General features: G+C 37.8%; 1 protein-coding gene across 1 annotated transcript in view; it reads left to right on the top strand.

Annotated features, from left to right (window-relative positions):
* Positions 1 to 25,356, top strand: part of LOC134754327 (probable citrate synthase 2, mitochondrial) — a 30,646-nt gene that overhangs the window by 3,183 nt on the left and 2,107 nt on the right. Inside the window, exons 2-8 of the mRNA XM_063690593.1 lie at positions 10,373 to 10,534; positions 12,335 to 12,564; positions 16,013 to 16,169; positions 17,219 to 17,418; positions 19,842 to 19,974; positions 21,313 to 21,458; positions 23,213 to 23,375. Of these exons, the coding sequence (XP_063546663.1) occupies positions 10,373 to 10,534; positions 12,335 to 12,564; positions 16,013 to 16,169; positions 17,219 to 17,418; positions 19,842 to 19,974; positions 21,313 to 21,458; positions 23,213 to 23,375 (1,191 nt within the window). The remainder of the gene's footprint in view (positions 1 to 10,372; positions 10,535 to 12,334; positions 12,565 to 16,012; positions 16,170 to 17,218; positions 17,419 to 19,841; positions 19,975 to 21,312; positions 21,459 to 23,212; positions 23,376 to 25,356) is intronic.

A 25,356-nucleotide genomic window follows, 5' to 3' on the forward strand; every position in this document is an offset into this window, starting at 1 on the left:
GGATAACTAAAGAATAACATTAGGATTAAGATGTGTACAGTCAATGGGTGCATACAAAATATCTCCCTGTTCTTAATTCTTAATTCGTACAGTGACATATTTTACTGGTTAAGCATGCAAATGTTATCTTAAAGCTATAGGTAGGTGGTCTTAATCTATTACATTGTTTACCTAAAAGTACAATTTCTACTTAATAACAAACATTTGGAGAAACTCATTTAAAGAGTAAAACACCCAAACTGAAATAGATATCATACACTAAAGAAAAAGTGACCAAGCCCACCGGTGGTCGAGGTAGGGATCGGGTTTGTGTTTAAAAAACACAAATCAAAATATTTTATAAAATAATTTGATTTGTTCCCTAGTTGAGTAAAACACCTGTTTTTACACGACTATATTTTTACACTTGACTGTACCTAATATTACTAATATTAGCAGTCATTGTTTAATAAAGCCACGATGGCAGGCGGAAGACTTGCCTTATACTTACAATATCTTGCCAGTGACTAGGGCCGTAGGGCTTATAGCGAGACAAAATTTTCAGGGGCTTCCGGAAACAATAGAAAAATAAATGTCAAATTGAGCTATAAAGGCATTTGTTTTAATTGTTTCATTTTCTTAATCCAAACTTAATCGTGAATCGTAAACCGTTGTAAGCATAGCATATAAATTATACTACAACGTGACAATCAAAGATTGGTCGTCTCTTTGTTGCTTTTAAAACGCTTCCTTTAACTTGCCTTTCAAAAGTTATTGAGATGGCAACAGCGGTGTCGTCACGTGCCATCGCTGCGGCACGGCACCACGTGATAACACTGGATTATTGCAGCATTTATCACGATAGTGCTGATGTATTCGAGAAGTCTCCGATTTCGCTATCTCGACTGGGATACGATGACATTCATTAGCAATGCGTGTCCTCTGATTCGCCCCCTGCTCTAAAGATAAACGCTCATGAGTGCGGCGCTCGGCACGCGCCCAAATGTTGACCAGTTACCAACATGAACACTAACCGTGCACTTTGAACCTCACATATAAAGTCAACTGAGTTTAAATGAAATCTATGCCATTAGATTGTATAATTAGGTAGAGATGTCTTCTTAATTTTTATGAATAGGTATTCTGCCTGGTTTTCTGTAGGTACTTACGTTAAGTATAAATGAATAAACGCAGCTACGTAGTTACGTAGCTCCGTTATTCAATAATGGAACTCTGCTGCCATTGGTATTAAGTACGTGGGTTCAGTACGCAGTCAGTTACCAAAGGTACGCACTTCTTCCATAATTTGGCAACGCGCCAAGAATTTTAAATAAATTAGGCAAGATACAACTCTGTTGCCTTCAGACCTTGAGTAAATATTTTAAGAATATAAAATTAAAATCACACTTTAATGTCTTCCATATGTCTTCCACAGTCAATAACAATATCAGTCTATGAAAAACAAATCATACAATCGTCGTCCATACCTATATTGCTATTAGTGCCAGGGCCTAAAACATTTCTGTAGGCAAGCCGGAGCAGATTCAGCTAACATTATCCTCAACTATTTAATATTAATGCCTGGGGGGAAACCGGTAGAAATTGCGTGCCGTGAACGTAAGGTTACTAGTCCCTTACTCATATCTACATAGACACGCTCAAGCCAAGTTCAAAAGAAAGAACTGGTGACGCAGCGGCCGTCTGTTATATTACACGAACCATTTGGAGCCACTTTAAAATCTATTTAACATTAATATGAAATTTGGTGCATTCCAAATTTCATGAATACAGCTCAACCGGTTATTAAGATACATACATCTAAAAATCGGGATTTTTCTGACTTATTGACTCATGTACTGACTGACGTACGTACTTCGTACTGACTCACCTAACACCAAAACCTTACCCACTTCCAGATGACCTAGTTAAGTATAAATTTGGCATCCAGATGGGCAATTGTGTGGTTACAAAACTGAGATAAAACAGTGATTTTTAAAGTGAAACTTTTATTTAATCGCCTCAATTTTTTTTATTCGTCTGGGTTATACCCAGATTCCCACTAGTCACCACCAAGTTGTTCCCAGTGGACCCAGTGGTAACAACTTGGTGATAACTAGTGGGAATAACCCATTCGTCTTTAGCATGTCGCATTACAGAATTACAGCATTAGTAAAATTCTACGTTATTTCTACAGTTCATAGTCATTGAAATAAGCATCATTACCGGACTAAGGACACTAAGGTTACAATAGTTACTTAATTCACACAGGCTGATATTTGCTTGTAATTTCAGACAAACATTCAAGGACAGAGAACCTTATTAGTTTTAAGGCTGGCGTCCACTAGACTCACCGAGGCGAATCGAATCGAATCGCAATAATTCGCCTCCTATATTTTCTAATGCAACTGCGTCCATTGACGAAGAGCCGCGGCGCGCCCGTCAATAGACGCAGTTGTATTAGAAAATATAGGAGGCGAATTATTGCGATTCGATTCGATTTGCCTCGGCGAGTCTAGTGGACGCCAACCTTTATACGTCAAGCTCTCATTATCTGTCAAATTCTACGCTGAATGGCAAATAGTCATATCATAATAGGAAGTTTACAGTCACATACGACTTTTTGTTTTCGAAAGTCACTGACCACGATTCCATCAAACAATTCCCAATGGTTGGCTACTCGCAAGCGTGTAGACATCTCGAAAGCCCCGGTGTATCGTGACCGTGGGATCCTTAACAACCTATGCGTAATTGGAGAGCTTACTTATATCGGTTTCTTTAGTCCTTTATATGATAAGTAAGCGATAATTAATTACAGCGCCATTCCGTGTTGAGTAGCTGAATTACATTGGCGTTGGGCGAGCTTTGTAAGATAATTTTAAAGAGGATATTTATTAAGTTAAGATTATAAAACACGATTTGAATACCCTAAATCGAATGATTTTCCGAAAATTTTCAGTACAATCAGATAACAATCCGAAAAAAACTTTCACTTGCATCGTGGTTTCATAGAACCACAGAACTACTTTTTTTGCGATTTGTATTATTAAAAACCGGCCAAGCGCGAGTCGGACTCGCGCACGAAGGGTTCCGTACCATTACGCAAAAAACGGCAAAAAAATCACGTTTGTTGTACTTAAATATTTATTATATTCTGGTTTTAGTATTTGTTGTTATAGCGGCACCAGAAATACATAATCTGTGAAAATTTCAACTGTCTAGCTATAACGGTTCGTGAGATACAGCCTGGTGACAGACGGACAGACATACAGCGGAGTCTTAGTAATAGGGTCCCGTTTTTACCCTTCGGGTAGGGAACCCTAAAAAATAGTTTTTATTTACACAGTAGTTAAGCGCCTAACGAATTTGTAATAGCATAAATTCTAGTTCGCTTGGGATGTAATTAGGGTTCAGGAATTGTCTTGGCTAGTTTTTATACCAACAAATCAAATTAAATTTTAGAAAAGTAACAGCTAGACATGTGTATAATATAGCGTGTACGTAAAAACTAGGCAAGTCAAATCCTGAACTTTAATTACTTCCCAAGCGAACTGGCACCCAAATAGATCTCAATTCTTTTTCCGGCGAAGACAACAACGACGCATATTCTTAATATTGAACTTGGCTCTCATTTCACATTTATGTTTTTGATGGGATTTATTAGATTACCTACTACGGCTTTAACGGTAGGAAAATCCCAATATCTCGCCTACGGCAATGAGCACGGTTCGGTTCGCGCAGCTTCTGGTTATTTATGATTTAGGTAGGTAGTGAGATTTACGTAAAAACAAGTGTCAAGCTCACTATCACTACAAAGGTACTTAGGTACTTTTACGAGGGTTTTACAAAAACTAAAAATTCCTACACTGTTTAGGTAGCTTAGTTTGAAGGCTCGCCGTACTACTTGCACACAAAATGCAAGCATCAGGTAGTGATGATCTACCTAAGTTTTACATAAAGCAAATGTCGAGCACAAAAAACGGTCATGATCGCAGAGCGCCGTCCTCTGACTAGTCGTACGTAAGATATGAAGCTCTCAATGACAAGGCCGAGGCAGTTATGGCTTCTTACGCGTCATTCATGTTCATTTTTAGTAGGCCTATGCTATGCCTATTTAGTCGTCTACTGACATTTATTTTTAACTCAAACAAAGTTTAATTTTTAACAAGCAGAAACGTCTGCGATCGATGCTATTAAGCTTATAATAAATTTAAAAGTGGAAAAATTACTGCCTTGTGTGAGACTTGAACTCACGGCCTCTGGATCGATACTCCAGCGCTCTGCCAACTGAGCCACCAAGACCTCATCCATAGTCAGCAAAGTCAAACAAAGTTTCTTAAAACATGCTTCCAAACTTTTCATCTGTGTAGGCACCTACCGTACATATACATACTCGTACTTATTTTGTCAACCTGACTTTATATTCTGATATCTTAGGTATTTGCTTAGTGACGTAAGCTTGAGTTCAACATGGTTCAACTAACAATTGCTCACCATACAATAACATATCAATGGGGTGTGGCCTGTCTTACTTATTTTATAGAAATACTAGCTTTTGCCCGCGACTTCGTCTGCGTGGAATTAGTAATTTGGGTACCTTAATTCTTATCTGCTTTTTAATCCATCTTTTTTCACCCCTAAATTGGTCCACATTTCCACCCCATTTTTTACACCCTTAAGGAATGATTTCGGGGATAAAAGTTATTCTATATCCTTTCCCACAGCTCAAACTATCCCCATACCAAGTTTCATCTAAATCGGTTCAGCGGTTATTGATTCCCCATACAAATTTCCACCCCCATTTTCACCCCCTTGAGGGGTGAGTTCTGTGATAAAAAGTATCCTATGTCCTTCCCCGGGACTAACTATCTGTATACCAAATTTCAACTAAATCGGTTCAGCGGTTTAAGCGTGAGGGGTAACACACAGACAGACAGACAGACTTTCGCATTTATAATATTAGTATGGATTTTAAGCATCAAGTAATATCAGCTATCGTCTCTATCTAACTTGTTTCTATAAGTAATTTCATATTACCTTAAATTGTTAATGCTTAGAAAAGGTATAAAATACAATAAGGATGTCTACCCCATTTCCTTTTTTAGGATGTACAGTTAAAAAAATCAATTTCCGTACCATTTCGTACCTTGTCACAGTGACAATCAACATCATAGACATAGTATAGTAGTTATAGACATGAAACCGAGCGACCAGGGGTAAGAGAAAGACATATTCATGTATTGACAGGTTAATGTATGGCAGCATAATCCTTTTTCTCTTTCACTCTTATAAATTTCGGTATTTCGCCATCGCCTCCTACCAATGCTACCATAACCCGACCATGAAAAAAAATCCGGTCGGTGATAAGGACAAAGCATGGCACTATTTTGTCTTTCCTCTTATAGGAATCGCAATAAGACTTATCTTTCTCTATCAAAGAGTGTCAGGCCCTTGATCAACATGAAAGTCCCTAGGGACTATTGTCACTGTGACAAGCAAGGTACGAAATGGCGCTGAAATTAAACTGCTTGAATAACTGACATTCGAAATGGCATTTCTTATCAAACTTTTTCAAACTGATTCATAAGAATCATAAGTTGCCATAGACATAGTATACATATACAAGTAGTTATAAGTTGCGTGTTGCGTTGACATAGTGACGAAATAGTGTTGGCAAAGATAAATATAACTCCGTAATAGATGGATACAGTCTAAAGAAAAAACGTGCCTCGAAAATCACGAAAATTTGATTCTCGATCAGATGGCGCCACTAGTTTTGGCCTACACTCGTATAGAGGGCGTTGACTGTTGAGTTTGTTATTTATAATTTTAACGCATACCAGTGAAAGAACATGGGTCAAAATCATATAAAAATAATTAATGCAAATAAAAAAATCATTTATCCATATTTAAATACATTTTATCGTATTTTTATAAATATTTATTTTTAGTTTTAAAGTGTGTCGACAGATGGCAGTGAATTTACTGGGGTTACAAAATTTACTATGACAGTACCGCTCTAGTATAAGTTACTCTATGGTGTTGGCAATGAATTATTCCATACTTTGCAGTCCTTACCTAAAAATAATATAGCTAGTGTTTTACTCAATATTTTTAACCGACTTCAAAAAACGAGGTTATCAATTCGACCGTATTTTTATTTTGTATGTATGTTACCTCAGAACTCCGTCATTTCTGAACCGATTTGGAAAATTCTTTTTTTGTTTGAATGTAGGTATATAGCCCCTAGTTGGTCGCGTTTTTGTCAAAACCCAGTTCTGATGATGGGATCCACGAGGAATCTAGGGATCTACTTAAATCTTATAGGCATACATATGTAACGATTATAACGATGTTATATAACGATTTTAGTATTTTCATCAACAAACCAAGCATTTTTATCCAAAACAGTGCGATTTGATGAAGTGCAACTGTTGATGATGACCAGAACGGGACTCTTTAATAACGTATGTTTCACTTTTGGTGAGTTTTCCTCTTCGTTATGTTTGTTAAGTTAGTAAGTTCTGAAGGAATATTTGAAAGATCGTGGTAACTTGTACACTCGTAATTTATGGCGGACTCTTTATGAGACAAGCTTCACTTTTGTCGTGATCGATAGACTCCTTTATGATTAAGATATTAAGATTTGTATCTAAATATTGATTGATTAGTGATTAGAGAGATAAACTGATACACGACACTCCAAGTAATTACCACGATTGCCACGTCCTATGTCATACGTCAAAAAATGACGGAATTATTTCCATACATTAAACTTAAGGTTCAATTGGCGTGTTCTATCAACGATTGTCATCTGGGCCAGGCTCCCCTGAAGTCTTTGATTTAGACTCAGAGACGTGAGTTCTTACAACCTCTAGAGGGTTCGTTCGTTAGGGGGTTCACTCATGGTACGATTCATCTTTACAATCCGACATCTGTCGTTACAGACCGATCATAACGACAGATTGATTGAACGATTTACTTAATCGAAGACGATATCGATAATCGCAGCAAAAACACGTGTGCATGTATTGCCTTGTATGGCTCTTTGCGATCAACGATTTGATTTTTTTGTCTCATTCTTGCACAGGCGCCGCACGCATCGCATTCCTCGATCGCGCATCGATAGTAACGACAAATTCCTCCGTGTGTTGACTCAAGTGCGTTGATTGTCATGTTCGAAACGACCGATTGTCACGATTCTCGTCAGATTGATCGAAGCGATTAATCGTACCGTGAGTGAACCCCTTTAAAAAGTTAATCGCATAACAGATAATTTTACTGCAGGGTCGCTCACGTAGGTGACTGAACCTATTAACTTGATAATGTCCGTTACTGAACTGTTGATAGTACGGGACGGCCGCAGGTATCGGCTTATCGAGTACACTGCGACAACTGTCACGTTTCCAGGTTGAGAACACTAAGGCTTACAATTAAAGGCATGTGAATATTGCCAGTTGTGTAAATGCAAACCAAACACTTCTTGGTGCAAATTACCTAACTAGCCTGCAGCACTGATGAAACGTTGCTAATGGATGCGTTAAAGGGAAAACAGACGATCAGATCTTTGATTGCGTATCATTGTGAGCAACGGAACACGGTTTCAAATTTAAACTAGGCTCGAGAAGAAATGTCTTCTGGATTAAGTACGAGTAGGTAGGCAACTGGCAGCAGTCGTCGGAACTTTTGGCGAGATCATGTCATGACGTCACTAACAACATCGGATGAATGCGGATGAAGTGCGAATTACATTTGATTAAAGTCAATGAATGCCACTTTGTATAAGGTTTATACGAGAAAAATGGTACTTGGTCTTCGTCGCGGCTCTCCCTCGGTAGGACCGGATTTGATTGATCGTTGATTGGTTATGGTTATATCGAACCGAGAAATGGAATAACAGTTTACAAGACACCGTTGGTGGAGAAGTTTAAAAAACCAAAAGCACTGTAAAGTCCGCCTCCCATACCTACTTGATCTCAGTTCTTTGGAGAGCAAAGAGGATACAATAAGATAGAGCGGTACTGTCATAGTAAATTTTGTAACCACAGTCAAAGATAGATATAACTCCGTAATAGATGGATACAGTCTAAGGAAAAAACGTGCCTCGAAAATCAAGAAAATTTGATTCTCGTTCAGAGGGCACTACTAGCTTTGGCTTACTGTCGTATAGATGGCGTTGACGGTTCCGTTTGTTATTTAACAATTTTAACGCATATCAGTGAAAGAACATGGGTCAAAATCATAAAAATAATTAATGCAAATAAAAAAAATCATTTATCCATATTTAAATACATTTTATCGTATTTTTATAAATCTTCATTTTTAGTTTTAAAGTGTGTCGACAGATGGCAGTGAATTTACTGGGGTTACAAAATTTACTATGACAGTACCGCTCTAGTATAAGTTACTCTATGCCACAGTAAATTCACTGCCATCTATCGACACAAACTAAAAATGAAGATTTATAAAAATACGATAAAATGTTTTTAAATATGGATAAATGTTTATTTTATTTTATTTGTTTTAATTATTTTATATGATTTTGACCCATGTTCTTTTACTGATATGCGTTAAAATTGTTAAATAACAAACGAAACCGTCAACGCCCTCTATACGAGAGTAGGCCAAAGGTATTGGCGCCCTCTGATCGAGAATCAAATTCTCGTGATTTTCGAGGCACGTTTTTTCCTTAGACTGTATCCATCTATTACGGAGTTATATCTATCTTTGGTGGAGAGGAATAATTAAGAAGGTTTAAGCTTAAAAAATAATCACATCACGGCATTTTGTGGTACGACGTAAAATATAGGTACAGTTGGATAGAGAACCAGCTCCTTTTTTATTAAAAGTTGGTTTAAAAAAGGCCAGTACATGATCATGTGTACAGAGTTGTGTATCCAAACGGTAGGGATACAATATTTTTCGCGGCCTCCGTGTCCGTGTGTGATATTAGTTACATAAGACGATCGAATTAGAATGGCGCCGTCGGGTGCATCGATCGACTAGCCGTGGGCTGAATTAAATATTGTGGCTGCTATCTAAGGATACCTCGATGTAGGTATTGACTAAATATGTGGACCTGTTTAAAGTGGTCATAAGGTAATTTAAGTTTTTAAGACCCTACCGTGTTTACATGGCAACCAACACGTTAAATAGTTCACGGCTCTTACGTAAATGCGTTTACCTGCTATTTATTTTTACTGTTTATTATAATTGTATTTAAATTGCTGTGTTAATGTGCGTTTTAAATACATGGTTTATATACTAGTACTGTTTAGTTCGTATTTTCCTCTGAGAAATCTCCGATTTCAAGGAATTCCAATTGATGTTGATCGTAACTTTATCTCCGCAGCATGACATATAAGTGCTCCGTTAACAAAGTTTTGTAAGGAGAACTAATAAATAAATGAATTGAGATATTTTTGTACATAGCGTTGTTACTCCCTCTAAATGACCAAGGCTAATACATGAAAAAAAAACCGAGTACCTACCTACAGTTTGTTTATTACCTCTATACTTTACATAACAAACAATTCTTTAACCATACCAACGCATCTCTAATCAATCAAATTACAATACGAATGCCCCGAAACCTGTGTGATTTATTAGTAGGGTTCAATTCGATTAGCGGGTCGCGCGGCCCTTGCCTGGCGCCACCGATTGAGTCGCTGGCCCGCAATTGCTCTGATCGAGTTACGCTAACGAATCAGTCGAGTTACTTCATTGATTCAATCGCGACGCTCCGGCAGGTGATCACCTTGAATGGGTCAATATCACGGTTTGATTTAATTACTGTCCGTCCAAAGGTTACGGCTCGACTATTGTTTGAGGTATCAACCGGTGTGTGGGTTGTGGTGTTGTCACCGCATTTGAATTTCATTTTTGCCTGACTTTGAGTTAAATAACTGTAGGTCTCGATACTCTTTTTGTACCACGATCGATGCACCGATCCTCTTAGTCTATGAAAGCGTCCCATTTTAATGTTTATAATGGTTATAAAAGAATAAATACAATGTACACTTATACTAAAACTTTTAGAATGGGTGAATTAACTTTTTCTTGTCACCCATTGCCATGGTTACGGCCGCCTGGGTCACAACCCTAATGTTATGGTATTTAAAATAACCAAACAATAGCAATAGAATAAACAAAAGAAAATTAACAACAATAAAAAAGTTAATCTACCCTAAAACGTCAATGGATAAATTTATTCCTTCCTTCTTGATCTCAAGAAGTCTGATAACTTCATAAAAGAGCGTGTATGTGCAGTCAGCTTGTGTGTCAGTGACCTTTCTGCATAGAAGTTTGTATGCAAAGGTGCTAAGCGAATAGTATTGCCGAGTGTACGCTGTACAAAACGCCGTATATTAATATTGATATTTATTCCGTCTTACAGAAAGCATGCCCGACGGCATCGATTCTGCTTCGAGGCCTGAGCGCCGAGAGCACCAACCTGAAGAGCGTACTCCAGGAGAAGATCCCCAGGGAACAGGAGAAGATCCGTGAGTTCCGCAAGAAGCATGGCAGCACTAAAGTCGGCGAGGTCACCGTCGATATGGTGAGTCTCAATCTCACTGGAACTCTTAGGCCCACTTGCACCATTACGCTAACCCGGGGTTAAGCGGTTAAACCGTTAACTCAGTGTCAAATTGTAGTGGTAACCATGGTAACTCCAGGTTTAACCGGTTAAACCGGGTTAGTAAAATGGTGCAAGGACTTAAAATAATAAGGGAGAGTTAAAGTGTTTAGGTAAGTGGTACGGAATACGGATCCGCTAAGCTTTTCGCTAGATCCCCTGAGAAGTACTAGGGAAGACAAAATGTTCTTGTAGCAGTTCGGTAATTATACTAGTCGATTTTGACTCAAGAACATGTTTCTAAGTTGCATTTCAAATGCTTCATATCTTGCCCTAAGTTCCATCGCCCACACTGTTAACTGTACATCGGTACACCTTATGCCTTTTGTAATAAGGTTCACTGATGTACAGTTCAGAGTGTTGCCGTTTGTACCTACTTATTATTCTAAATCGAGAATCGAAAACAAATTTTCTGTATTATGAATTTTCGTCTAGTCATAATATATACTGTTTAAATATACTTACAGAGATTCCGTGTCAAATGTTACGATTAAGGACTTATTTACTTATTTCGCATTTGTTTCGTCTGTCCTACAGTATCAAGTAATTGTACAATCATAAGGATTGTTGTTGAACACTAATTCGCCGCGACGAGGCTGAAACACATCATTACGATGATTCACCAATGACATCTGTTGTTGACATCCGCAGGTCTTGAGAGAAAGCTTTTAGGTATACTCGTGTTATACTTACACTGATCGTCTTTCATATGCTTCGTCGCATACGTAAAGACACTGCGAAAGATTTATGCGTCGAACACCTTCTATTACGATTTAATTATCTTATGAATAAAATATTAAACAAAGGAATAATATAATATCTGGGAGACCGACCTTTGCTCGGAAACATAAACATATAAAAACTCGAAAATGCGCGTTTCCCCAGAGAAAATACCTAGCTTGATCGATTTTTCGCCCCCGAATACCCTCATATAGCAAATTACATCGAAATCGTTAGAGCCGTTTCCGAGATCCTCGAAATATATAAATATAGATAGATAGATATATACAAGAATTGCTCGTTTAAAGGTATAAGATATTAGAACTTACATTTATATATTTTATATGCAGCCATCGCAATTATGTACACTAAAGCGTTTAGTGGAGTGACAAACTTATTACGTGCACAGTTTCAATCAACAACGTTTCAACGGAAATTAAGTACCAACTAGTACTTAAGATGTTGTGCTGATAGCAGAGTCGCACGTGTCTTGTAAAGCATGGTGTTTAATGCTATTTAATTCCTTAAACCACCAGGAGATGGGCCGAATATTCGATGATTATTCGATATTCGGCATATTTTTTATTGTTCGAATATAGCCGTATAGTTCGGTTCGAACTGCCGAATATTTACCGAATAAACAACGCTAGTTTGTCACGCAAAATAGGCGCCAGTCGTCGAGTTGCGGAAAATCGCTCGAACTACAATACAATACAATACAACGCTAGTTAGCGCGGATGCACTTCGGGATCAGGTATGAGACGTTTACGTTTCTATTCAACCGCAAGGTCGGTCGGGAGGTGAAGGGTCAACACGTTATCAGTGCATACCCCGGACCCGAATGAACAGGTTTTCAGCGTTTTTGGCAGTTTTAGCCCAACCGAAAATTCGGTTCGATATGAGCTAAACCGAATATTCGCATTCGGCAAAGTCCATATTCGGCCCATCTCGATTACACACCTAATTTAAATATATTTAAGAAACAACGTTTTTTCTCGTTAGATGTACGGAGGCATGCGTGGCATCAAGGGTCTAGTGTGGGAGACCTCAGTCCTGGACGCCGACGAGGGCATTCGTTTCCGCGGCATGTCCATCCCTGAGTGCCAAAAGGCCTTGCCCAAGGCTAAAGGTGGCTCCGAGCCCCTGCCTGAGGGTCTGTTCTGGTTGCTCGTCACCGGCGATGTTCCCAGCGACGCGCAAGTCAAGGCCATCTCCAAGGAGTGGGCCCAGAGGTAAGCCTTACATCAATACAAATAGTCGTATACGAAGATAGCTACCTACATACCTATAAATAGTGTTCTCTTAATTTAATCTATTTACTTGATATGTACATTATCGACAGCGCGGTATTGTAAGATTTGTAAGTGAGTCCAAAGATAAATATAACTCCGTAATAGATGGATACAGTCTAAGGAAAAAACGTGCCTCGAAAATCACGAAAATTTGATTCTCGATCAGATGGCGCCACTAGTTTTGGCCTACACTCGTATAGAGGGCGTTGACTGTTGAGTTTGTTATTTATAATTTTAACGCATACCAGTGAAAGAACATGGGTCAAAATCATATAAAAATAATTAATGCAAATAAAAAAATCATTTATCCATATTTAAATACATTTTATCGTATTTTTATAAATATTTATTTTTAGTTTTAAAGTGTGTCGACAGATGGCAGTGAATTTACTGGGGTTACAAAATTTACTATGACAGTACCGCTCTAGTATAAGTTACTCTATGGTGAGTCTAAGGTTGCGTCTTACGTAGGCGAACAACACGCGAACGTGAAGCGAAGCGGCGCGGCGGCCCACGCGGTGGCCAAGCGAAAGCGAAGCGGCGAGGAAGAAACAAACCGTTGATACGTATGTCCTAGGTGAGCGTTTTTCGCGCGAACGCGATGCGGCGCGGCGCGATGCGATGGCCTTGTCCGAAGTGGGCGCGTCTATAATACACGTGCACGGGTTTTATGCTAGAATGATATCGACCTTATTCTTATTTCATACAGATTTTTGTATTGTGTGCTATTGTCGTGAATTTTAAGAAATAAAAATAAAATAGACCTCGCGATAAGCTTCATAAGGTTAAATGAGTCATTACCACAGCGAACTCACAATAGTCTTTAAGTGCCATTGACGTTACAGGCACTTGTCCTTTATCTCAATTTTCACCATTCTAAACATTGAAATAAATAGGAAACGACAAAAAAAATTATCTAACTACCAAACAGGCTCGCAAAATTTCAAGAAAATCGATTAAGAAATGCGACCTGCAGAGAAGAACATCCGGACCATCGGAGACCTTCGCCAACGCTCTTTCAATAAACGAAACTAGGGGCTCTGTGAGCTGTGTAGACCTCGCAATTAGCCTAAAAATGTAATAATAATAAATAATTACTTTTTCGAGTCATTATCACAGCGAACTCACAATAGTCGTAACTGTCGTAAGTGCCATACGTTATTGGCGCTTAAGTCCTTTATGCCAATTTCCGTGCATTTGAATATTTTTTTTATTTCTTTTCCCTATAGATTACAGTAAAACCTATAAAAAATCAAATGTGAGTCGACTAATCAAATCAAATCCGGTATTTTACATACGCCACGCGCCACGCCTCTAGCCGCGTCGTATTCGCGTCTAAAAATCAAATGGATTGATCGCGTCTCGCCGCGCCGCGCCGCCCGACGTTCGGTGCGAATCGCGCCGCTTCGCCCCGCGTCGCGTTCGCAACGTGGTCGCTTCGGAGGTCACCTCTATGGGTATCAAAAGATTGATTTAGACGCGTCGCGCGGTTTCGCTTCGCGTTCGCGCGTAGTTCGCCTATGTAAGACGCTACATAAAACAGATTTAAACTCTTAAGAAACAAAAGATTTAAACTATTGAGACATGAAGACATTTATTAGGCTAATAGTCCTTGTTTTCATTATGGAGAGACCTTTGTATCATGAACAGATCAATATTTTTGTTATTGAGCTCAATATACGCTTTGCGTACTCATGGACCAAAGTCCGTTTGAATATTTTGATTCCAGCGAAGTGAGCAAAGAGTAAAATAAGTATAATAAATAGGTAAACAGAGCCCCCTTGAAGCATTAGAAACTCATTTGAAAGCACGATCCATGATTTGATTCTGATTTCAAAATTTAAGTAATTTTTTAACTTTCAAAAAGGAAAAAAGTAAGGGTACCATTCGATTCCTTACATTTTGTTCATAAAAAATTTGTATGACAACTATATACATAAACGCAATATTTCACCGACAAAAACGCAATTTTCTTGTTTTGTACATACATTCAAAATGGGCTCTCAGTGACCTTGACGTCACGTTCACTTATCATTTTGTTAGAAGCGGAAGCCAACTTCGCAATTTTTCTTTCTTTCTTTCAAATTGCTCCTCCATCTTTACTAACATAGTGTCCCACCCCCTGGGAAGTGAGTATAAAAATGTTTGCTGTCAAATTAAGCGATAATAATGCGTGCCCTGTCACCATGGTCCGGACGTGTTCTCTGGTAACGAATGTCCCGTGCGTGCAAAATACTATCGCTACGCGAACCAGTCAGTGTCAGAGGTGCTATCACGTGACGCTCACTTGATAACCTTACAATGACTTTACTTGGCGAACAGGAAATTCTGGAAGGAAATAACTGCGACATTGTTACGTGAACTTGCACTAAATAAATAACAATTGACGTCATTCCTCCAGTACCGGTGTTTAAGATCGATTTGCCACATGCATTCTTAACATCAAATATATAATTTTATTGATGTTTTTGATTGACCCGAGTTGACCGGATAACCTCTAGTGGATATTAAAACAAGGTGGATAGCTATAGTAACTGCAATAAACGAATACGAATATATGTATTTTAGCTAAATAGTATGAAAACACTTTTGTGTGTTAAACTTTGTTTTTTTGTCAAGTTCAAGTTTTTATTGCAGTTTTCTCGAAATTCCTGAAAAAAAGGCTGAAATGTAATGATGTGGTATATTTTCAGAATCGCCTCAAAAGGCCCTTTCATATTTTTTTCCATACAAAAAAATGACAGCACCCCTTCTAAGGGAAGTTTTTTTAGGAACTGTGGGTCAAAAATTTTGTTTTGACCTCTAGTACGCGTGTGCCAAATGGCTAAACTGTACATCGATTTGCGGTTTTTCTTTGAAATTGGGCTTGTACGGCTTCCACTATAGTGGCAGAATGTCATAACGAACCAAAAAGCAAATATTGCTTACAGTTTTTTTTAATGGCTGAATGCCATGATGCTGTGTCACAAATATATCTGAAAAAGAAATTAAAAAAGAGTACTACCCGGCCTAGGCCTGCAATTTTGTATGAAATTTCATAAAATACCTCTCGTTAGAACATAATATCAATATTTCATTGCATGTTTGAGAAAATATACGTACCCACTAAGAAAAACAAATTAAACAGCCAATTATTATTATAGCCTACATACGTCAGTTTTTATTTCAAGCTATAAGATAGAGTGAGATAGAATGATAAACCAACTTATATGTCTCGTTCTTACAAGACAGTCATGTATGACCGTGCGAATACTGCTTAATAAGATCAAAGACTAACTACATAACTTTTATATTTTTATTAAGGATCTCAGATACTTAGAAATGTAGTTAATATTTAATGTACTATTAATATGGCGAGACGTCAGTAAGTTTTCCTTGTTGTTGGCAGGGCCGAGCTGCCCGCGCACGTGGTTACGATGCTGAACAACATGCCCGCCAAACTGCACCCCATGTCCCAGTTCTCCGCGGCCGTCACCGCGCTCAACAGCGAGTCAACCTTTGCCAAAGCTTACTCCGAGGGTGTACACAAGTCCAAGTACTGGGAGGTAAGGAATTACACTTTTCTGGATCCCCTGACTGTTTTAACTTTAACTGTAAACTTCTAGGTCTTAGTTTCAAATAAGTCCGTCCTGTGGTAGGCAGCCCGACCGAAAAGTCCAATTCACCCAAAAAGGCGTGAACATTTAGTTCAGGCACAGTCAATAGGAAGTATTACTGCAATGGTCTGCCGCCAGAGTGCACATACTAAACCATAGAGTAACTTATACATAAATACTAGGCCTTAAACAGTTTTTTGACAAGTCCTCACTATGCCATTGATGCATCAAGGCGCTTTGTTTACAGGTGGCCTATCGCGAAAAGCGAAAAATTTCGTTATCTGCCTCTCTGTCGATTGAATAGGCAAGAGTGATAGAGAGGCAGAAACCGAACTTTAAATTTTCGTGTTTCGCGGTAGGCCCTGTGATTGTGCTAGTGACGCCTTCTACGCAGAGTTTTGCGTAATATTCCCTTGCCGACATAAGAGCTGGTAACATTATGTTCACCCATATTTTTACAAGCTTTCATTTTGTTTGTTTGTATTACGTTTGTTCGGGTCAAATCTTCCAAGATAAATTAGACCCACTCTCTCAATATTCGATTGAGCTGAACACATATGTACCTATAAATTGGGTGACAATGCAATATTATTGTACTATCGAGCTGATCTAATGATGGACACACGAGGAGCCCATAGGAATTATGTGATAATACAACGCAACCTAATTGTGTTTGGGTTTGTTAGAATTATCTCGATGAGTATTAGTTGCCTGTTGAAAGAAAAGTACAGTCGGCGATAAAAGCTTGTATCAATTTTTTTTTTCACAAAAAACAAACTTGACTGTACATTTATACATATCAAATCAAATCAAAATCAAAATATTTTTATTCGGTAGCTTAAAAAACACAAATTACAATATCTGCGCTGGTGCCTCTTTTTAAGTGAGAAACACTTGTGCTAAGAGAGCACCGCTCTTCCACGCGGTTAGTTAACAGTTATCTTAGAAGTATTTAGATTAATACATAATATAATACAGCGTATAATTTCGCCCCCCAGTACGTATATGAGGACTCGATGAACCTGATCGCCAAGCTGCCCGTGATCGCGGCCACCATCTACCGAAACAGTTTCCGCGACGGCAAGGGTATCGGCGCCATCGACGACAACAAGGACTGGTCCGCCAACTACTGCACCATGCTCGGCTTCGACGACCCGCAGTTCACTGAGCTCATGCGCCTCTACCTCACCATCCACAGGTTGGTTACCTTCAATCGTACCGTGCCGCTATTGACGACAAATAGTAGATTGTTAACCAAGGGATGAAAGGCACTCATTTCTGCCGAGGTTGTTCGGCGCTCGAACGCAGTGAGAGCGCCAATAGTCCGAGGCTGAAAAGATGCCTTTCACCCGAGTTAAACACTCTACTTTTCATTTCGAATACGAGGAAAGTAAAATGCATGTGTTTTTTTTAAACATTACTAAGTATACATTTTTATAGTATTTCTTGAGGGTACTTTCAATTAACAATTTAGGCAAAAGTATCGTTATTTATGGAATGGGGAGTTAAATGTCAGAATGGAAGTTTTATAACAAATTCATTTAAACTCAAATTTCAATTGCTTATCGTAAATAAATAAATAAAATACGTACTTGGAACGTAAAATGCTCTAGTGCAGAGAAGTTTCATTTTCTGCACACCTTTTTAAAACAACAATGACCTTCTTTCAGAGCATGAGAAATGAAAAAGGAATTGTCCGCCAAATCCCACAGAATATATCGTCGGCTAAAGTCGTACTTCTGGAATAAAGTAGCATATCTCTAATCTCCTTTAATGAAGTTACGAGCTTTGCGACTTTAGCCGACGATATTATGTCAGAACGAACAGTGTCACACTAGGTATGTTATGTTAGTAGTAGGCTTCGTAAGTTTCTCCCGTGCAATTTTGGTACTAATTCCAGAAACTGTATGTGATTATACTAAACATAGACGTGGACTAAGTTATTTTGCATCAAAAACCAGAATTACGACGCTTAACAATTAAAATAATGTTTATCTTAGCTGCTAGGTTTCTTTATTGTCACTTACGTCCACGTGAGATAAAAGCTATAAACCATAAATATGTATTGCTTGTTTATGTGACACTGTTGTGACTTGTAAGAAATAAATAGACAGTGATTCACTCACAGTCGGTAAAGCATGGTATGATAATCCTATAGTTGTTGTTACTTGACCAAACGATGACTACGAAATAACTTCTCCCGATGAGTACCCATACAAATTTTACTAAGAATTAAGAAGCTTACGTAACTCGCTCTGTAGTAAATAATATAATAATAAACTTTATGACATGCCTTATTTTGCTTAGCCGTTGTTACTAATAATTATAACAGAAAAAAGATATTATAGTTTGTCAGAAATGGTGTAAACCATTCATACAAACGACGTTCTTGAAACGACAATTTCAATAATTGGCATGCATTTTGTGGTAGCGTGCCTGACGGCTGCTGCCTGCGTGCCTGCGTGTCTAATCGGCCATGCGAAATTATAAGGCTCCTCGTCACGAGTACTCTGTCCTTCAATGCTACTGACATTAACTTCACCACCGCTGTTTGTTGTGTGCTGTGTTATAACTGACTGTTATCTTATCTACTTATTATCTTCTATACAGTATCTAGCCTCTATGAAACAGATGCAATGCGAAATATTATAAATTCAAACATTTGACTTGGTTGTCCTCCTTTTCATTTATTTTTAAACTAGTGGTTCTTTGATCTGTAAACCTCGCGAGTATAACTTAAAACAGAACAAATGTATGACAACGCCATTTTGAAAAAAAATCCAATAATTGAATCGAATTTTTTTTTATCATCGAACATGCTCACAAAATTTCACGAGAATCTGTTGAGAATTAAGACTTCATACGGACATACGAAAGCATTTTTGCCTAAGCTAAAACGGAGACCTCCGCTAACGCTCGGTTAATTAATTAATTTTACGCTTGATTTTACGTAACCACGACGTTTTGATCTGGATTTGACGTAATCGAATTCACAAAAAGTCAATGCGACAATGAAAAATTAAATAAAGTTTATTGTTGTATTGTTATTAAATAAGTAGTTATAACTTTGTGTTTTAAAAGAAATTGAAAAGACTTAGTTGCAATAGATTAAGGAATTATGCCATGTTAATCGTATCGTAATGGACTGTATGATAAAATTGATGACGCCTGGAAAAACCACAATGACGTCCATATTAACTTGTCATTAAGACAACACTAAAAACCTTTAAAAACAGTCAAATTGTACGTTTTTCGATTAATTAGAAAATTTAAGTGGGCTCAATCAGAAAATTATGTAATTAGTTTACGCCTATTTAATTTTAAGTCTAGAATATTTTTGTTAAAGTTGCCTCTAAACCTTGAGCTTTAGCGACCGTTATTACTTCACTGTACACACGTTATAATCCTCTGCGAATGCTCCGTAACAGTAATATTTAGCCTAACTACCGTAGGGCTGGTTGGACCGTCTGTAGTTAAAAGGACACATTTGCGGTATTTACATACATGTGGTGCAACCCGCTCTAACCCTACAAAAATTAGTATAGGTCAATGGACTGTGTTTTGTACCCCAATCAAATTCTGAAAATAAAGTATGTAGTGTAATGAGCTGTTGTTCCGCAGTGACCACGAGGGCGGCAACGTCTCCGCGCACACAACCCACCTGGTCGGCTCGGCGCTGAGCGACCCCTACCTCTCCTTCGCCGCCGGCCTCAACGGCCTCGCCGGACCCCTGCACGGTCTCGCCAACCAAGAGGTAACAACGAATAAAATGTATTAAAACGAACCTGTTCACAAAAATCGTCTAACCACCCCACCCACACAAGCACACCTCGTAGATACCATCTTAAACGTACCGACCTAATTAAAAATCTATAGAGAAATAACTGAGATTAGGTAAACATATCTTATTATTATGATAAACCGTATACCGACGTTATTTTGATAAATAAATACATTTTGATCACTTTACTGAATTAACGCATATTAAAATCTAGTTTTAATCTGAAAGCCTCGTAGAAGAATGTAACCTTTGAGCCTTACACGTAGATAAACATACATTAGTCTCATTTTTGATTAGATAATGTATGTACAACACGGATCTGACGGATCAACTGATATGCCAACTCGGCGAAAATAGTACGTGAAACAGCCTTCGTTGCAGACATTATTATTTTAGTAAATGTAGGTATAGTTGTTCGATTTGTAGCTGGCCCCGAACGGCTAATCCTTTGTCTATTGTTAAGTAAAACCGCACGTACCACTACCTGCAAAAAAGGGTCGTGTAATTCTAATTGGCACCTGAGCGCGGGCTAGTCCAACGCTCAAATAACCAGTGTAGGTGCGCTCTCCGATAACGCGCCTTTGTTACGCATCTCGATGACACATTTTAGGTTATGTAGCGTTCGACTCGCCGGCACTCAGTAACCGTAGAGGGACCACACAAGAAGTCGCAAATTATTTTTCCATTTGTTCATTTTGAATCATTGCAATTTCCATAGGAGTTGTAATGCAATAACCGGTTAGTGACCGAACCATTTTTTATGCACGTAGTAGCACGTGCGGTTTTATTTAACAATAGACAAAGGTTAAGCCGTTCGGGGCCAGCTAAAAATCGAACGACTACATAAAAATAGCAGAAATACTTAGATAAATGTTGTATGACATGTGAAACTGAAAGAAATTTGTGTCAACAGTCACTTTATATTACTCGGTATCATATCTATTGTTATCAACATCTGTTTTAAACACGCATATTTTTACAAGGACAATTTTATACGTCTAGTTATTACTAAATCGTTATTTTCCGTATAAAAGCATAATTAAGAGTATTATAATATTCGGAGAACATGCATAATTACAAATCGATTCACTATATCAGCTTATACACTTAGTACGGTCGCAAAAAATATACCGGAATTATGTACGGTTTGGTCCTTGACCTGGAAGATTGGATGACGTAAACTACTTATGTATATGGTTACTATTACGTAGTTAAAGATTGTGAACACACCTTTTTTCTCTAAGTGTAACATTATCCATAGTATTCGGCAAAGTGTTGCCGGTTTCTTTTATATAAACTGTATTTGTCCAGGTACTTGTTTGGCTGGAGAAGCTTCGCAAACAGGTCGGCGACAACTGGACGGAGGAGGGACTCAAAGAGTTCATCTGGAAGACTCTCAAGTCTGGCCAGGTCGTGCCTGGCTACGGACATGCCGTGCTTAGGAAGACTGACCCCAGGTAATCAGAAATTTAATATAATTAAGGGTTTCTCAACAGGGTGAAACAATTGTGCTGTGGAGATCTTCGGATTTTCTTTATTGGCAGAGTTTAGCGCGCGATGCATCGCCTCGCTACGCTCCTTAGGGGAGCACACCATAGCACCATACTGACGCGAAATCCTTTTATAATCAGTCACTCAAAACAGACCCAACAGAGCTACTTTGCGTACCGATGGAAAGCATAATTAACATATTATCGGTAGAATTTAATGGCGTTATTTATAAACGCGTTACTGGCCTGAATTAGCTATGAATCGTTTGTCTTTATCTGTCATTTTGACTTATTTATTTGTAAGAAAGGGATAAAACATAATTTAACTAAATCGGGCCCGTAGTTTTATGAATAAAGTGGTTAGTATATAACTTATTTTAAATAAAATACATCGCCTGTTACAAACGTATAATATACATGCGTATAAAGTAGATTTTGTCACGAAAAGCGAGTGTTTACTAATTACGGCCCATAAAGGAATGAGTTTATTGTCAAGCACGTCTTAACAGTTCAGCTCTCACGGGTCTATATGTGCTGTCCTTTAAAAATACCTTACAATTTAAAACTGAATTTTGATTAGCTTTGCTGAGTCGATATGTCAATATCGGTGGGAAGCGAGGGGTTAAAGAAGCAGCTCCGATTGATATAAAATACATTAGCTTAAGGTTAAAGAGCATAATTATCTAGACGTCCTTTAAATGTACTTTGACATTGACAATTAAGTTCAATAAACGTATTATTTTATTCTGTTAATAGCATAGACATAGTATAGTAGTTATAGACATGAAACCGAGCGACCAGGGGTAAGAGAAAGACATATTCATGTATAGACAGGTTAATGTTGGCAAGAGTTAATAGGTATCTCATAGGTAAGCGTGCTCCACCGTAGACCACATCATCACTTACCATCAGGTGGGATCGTGGTCAAACGCCTGCCTATTCATCATAAAAAAAAAATGTATGACAGCAAAATCTTTTTCTCTTTCACTCTTATACATTTCGGTATTTCGCCATCGCCTCCTACCTATGCTGCCATAACCCGACCATGAAAAAAAACCCGGTCGGTGATAAGGACAAAGCATGGCACTTTTTTCTCTTTCCTCTTATAGGAATCGCAATAAGACTGTCTTTCTCTATCAAAAAGTGTCAGGCTCTTGGTTAATAGCAAAACAATAATTACAACACCATTAATTAATTAAAATAATACAATAACCATCTTGTTATAGAGTCACAACGTTATGTTTAATATGAACTAAATATCATAATGCCATTGTATTTATTTGCGGTAAAAATACCCAAATGTTAAAAAGTATGCTTCTTTAAATGCCGAATTGCTGATGGTTTTTTTATATGTATTTATTTCAGCGGTCTGATGGAACTAAATCAATAACATAGCAATAGGATAACACAAAACTATGTAGGTAATTTGAGTTTTAGGTATTGTGATTTGTGACATCACATCGATTTAAAGTTTAGGCACTTCGGGAATGTGGTATTTTGAGAAAAAATAAATAGACTTTCTGGGTTTCGCATTTTGACACTGCCGTTTTGAGACGTTAGTTTACTTAATCTAATTATGGATTCCACTTCCTCGAGAAGATTATCGTTATTTGTACTTAAGAAGATCCTTATCTTCCGTACTTGACTGAAACTGAATTTTAAACTGAAGTGAAAAGTTAATATTAAGTGTAGTGAAGTAACTACATAATGATCGTTTCCAGATACACTTGCCAACGTGAGTTCGCCCTGAAGCACCTGCCCAACGACCCCCTGTTCAAACTGGTCGCCGGCGTGTACAAGGTGGTGCCCCCGATCCTCACCGAGCTCGGCAAGGTCAAGAACCCGTGGCCCAATGTGGACTCCCACTCTGGCGTCCTTCTACAGGTACATTTCTGACCGCTTAGCATGACTTGCGTAATCGCGCGGGACTGCATACTTAAGAGGCTTAAACAAAATTGTAGTTTTTATATTACAAGTTTTAACCCACCGATTCAACGGAGCCGCGCCGTTCTATCGCCAAAATAGTGTTTTAAGTTTATATAATACATATATGTATGTTAGTCTGTAAGGTATTTGTAATATGGGCCTTGTTGCCCGATTTCCATTTTAAAATAAATAAATTAAATAATCAAAGGCAAATGAATGTAAAAAAATCGGCCAAGTGCGAGTCGGACTCGCGCACGAAGGGTTCCGTACCATTACGCAAAAAAATCACGTTGGTTGTATGGGAGCCCCACTTAAATATTTATTTTATTCTGTTTTTAGTATTTGTTGTTGTAAATACGTCATCTTTGAAAACTTCAACTGTGTAGATATCACCATATGCAAAGAGGATATAATAAGATAGAGCGGTACTGTCATAGTAAATTTTGTAACCACTGTAAATTCACTGCCATCTATCGACATACTTTAAAACTAAAAATGAAAATTTATAAAAATACGTTAAAATGTATAGGTATTTAAATATGGATAAATGATTTTTTTATTTGCATTAATTATTTTTATATGATTTTGACCCATGTTCTTTCACTGATATGCGTTAAAATTATAAATAACAAACGAAACGGTCAACGCCCTCTATACGAGAGTAGGCCAAAACTAGTGGCGCCATCTGATCAAGAATCAAATTTTCGTGATTTTCGAGGCACGTTTTTTCCTTAGACTGTATCCATCTATTACGGAGTTATATCTATCTTTGTCATATGTAATATTGTTTGCAATAGAGGAACTAATTTATAGCAACCGCAACGAGTCGTGGAGTTCTATTGTTATATTACACAAAACGTCATGTCATGGTTTTAAAATTTTACATATTACAATATTTCCTTATCTTGAATGGACTTACTCATTCAGTTCATTGTCAAGGACAGTAGCTCGCATATATTATATTTTTAGTAAATAATTGAATAACTGAATAATTCTCTGCACTTAAGAGGCCGTAGTCGATTTTGGAGCAAAAATGGAAAATTGATAGATTTAGTCGTTGAAATTATACACGTTTTGTTACGTAATATCTAAATAACAAGTATTGATTTCTATTAGCACGTCTTCTCATCTTGCCTTTTAATAATGAGGTCGCGAGCGTGCGTCACCGGTAATGCATGAAGAGAAGGGGCAGTTTTTAAAAATTCATCAAAAAATCATGGTGGTAAATTATACAAATTGATGTATAAGAATAGTTTCAGCAAATGTTGTAGATTGTTTATGTATCAAAATTACGTTGAAATTAAGTCGATTTTTAGAGAAATTGTCACTTGTTTTAAAGTAATTTCTGAAGAAAATTGATTTCGTCTAACTTTCATTTACACTACTTCAAAGTCATAATAATAAAAATATAGTCTGATAAACGTCAAGTACAGGATATGTGTAATACAAAATTACCATGTTTAGCCGTCCAAACTTTACGAAATTTACAATAAGAGCGACAAAATCTGCTTTACGCGCGTTTACCTAAACGTCCATCAGAAAAGAAAACATTACTAATTTAGTGAGTCTGTTTTCAAAAAATAGATCTGATAAAAGGTAAGATAAGAAGACGTGCTAATAGAAACCAGTACTTGTTATTTCAATTAGGTAACAAAAGGTGTAAAATTTCACGGACTAAATCTATCAATTTTACATTTTTGCGATTAAAATCGACACCGGCCTCTTAATAGTTAATACTGTTAATAGATCTGTCGCCCGTTAAAGCGATCGTATGATGTTACATTCTACCGTGACCCTGATTAGCGTTGTTATCAAGTCAAACCGCCCTCGGGACTATACATTTGATTCAGTCAACCTAATTGACACGGCCAACCTAATTGGCTTCTACGCCTCTGATACAAACGTTTGGAACACTGCTGTCGTTATCTTCAATTCTGAT

Source organism: Cydia strobilella, chromosome Z (genome assembly GCF_947568885.1).
Source record: "Cydia strobilella chromosome Z, ilCydStro3.1, whole genome shotgun sequence".
NCBI classification, from domain to species: domain Eukaryota; kingdom Metazoa; phylum Arthropoda; class Insecta; order Lepidoptera; family Tortricidae; genus Cydia; species Cydia strobilella.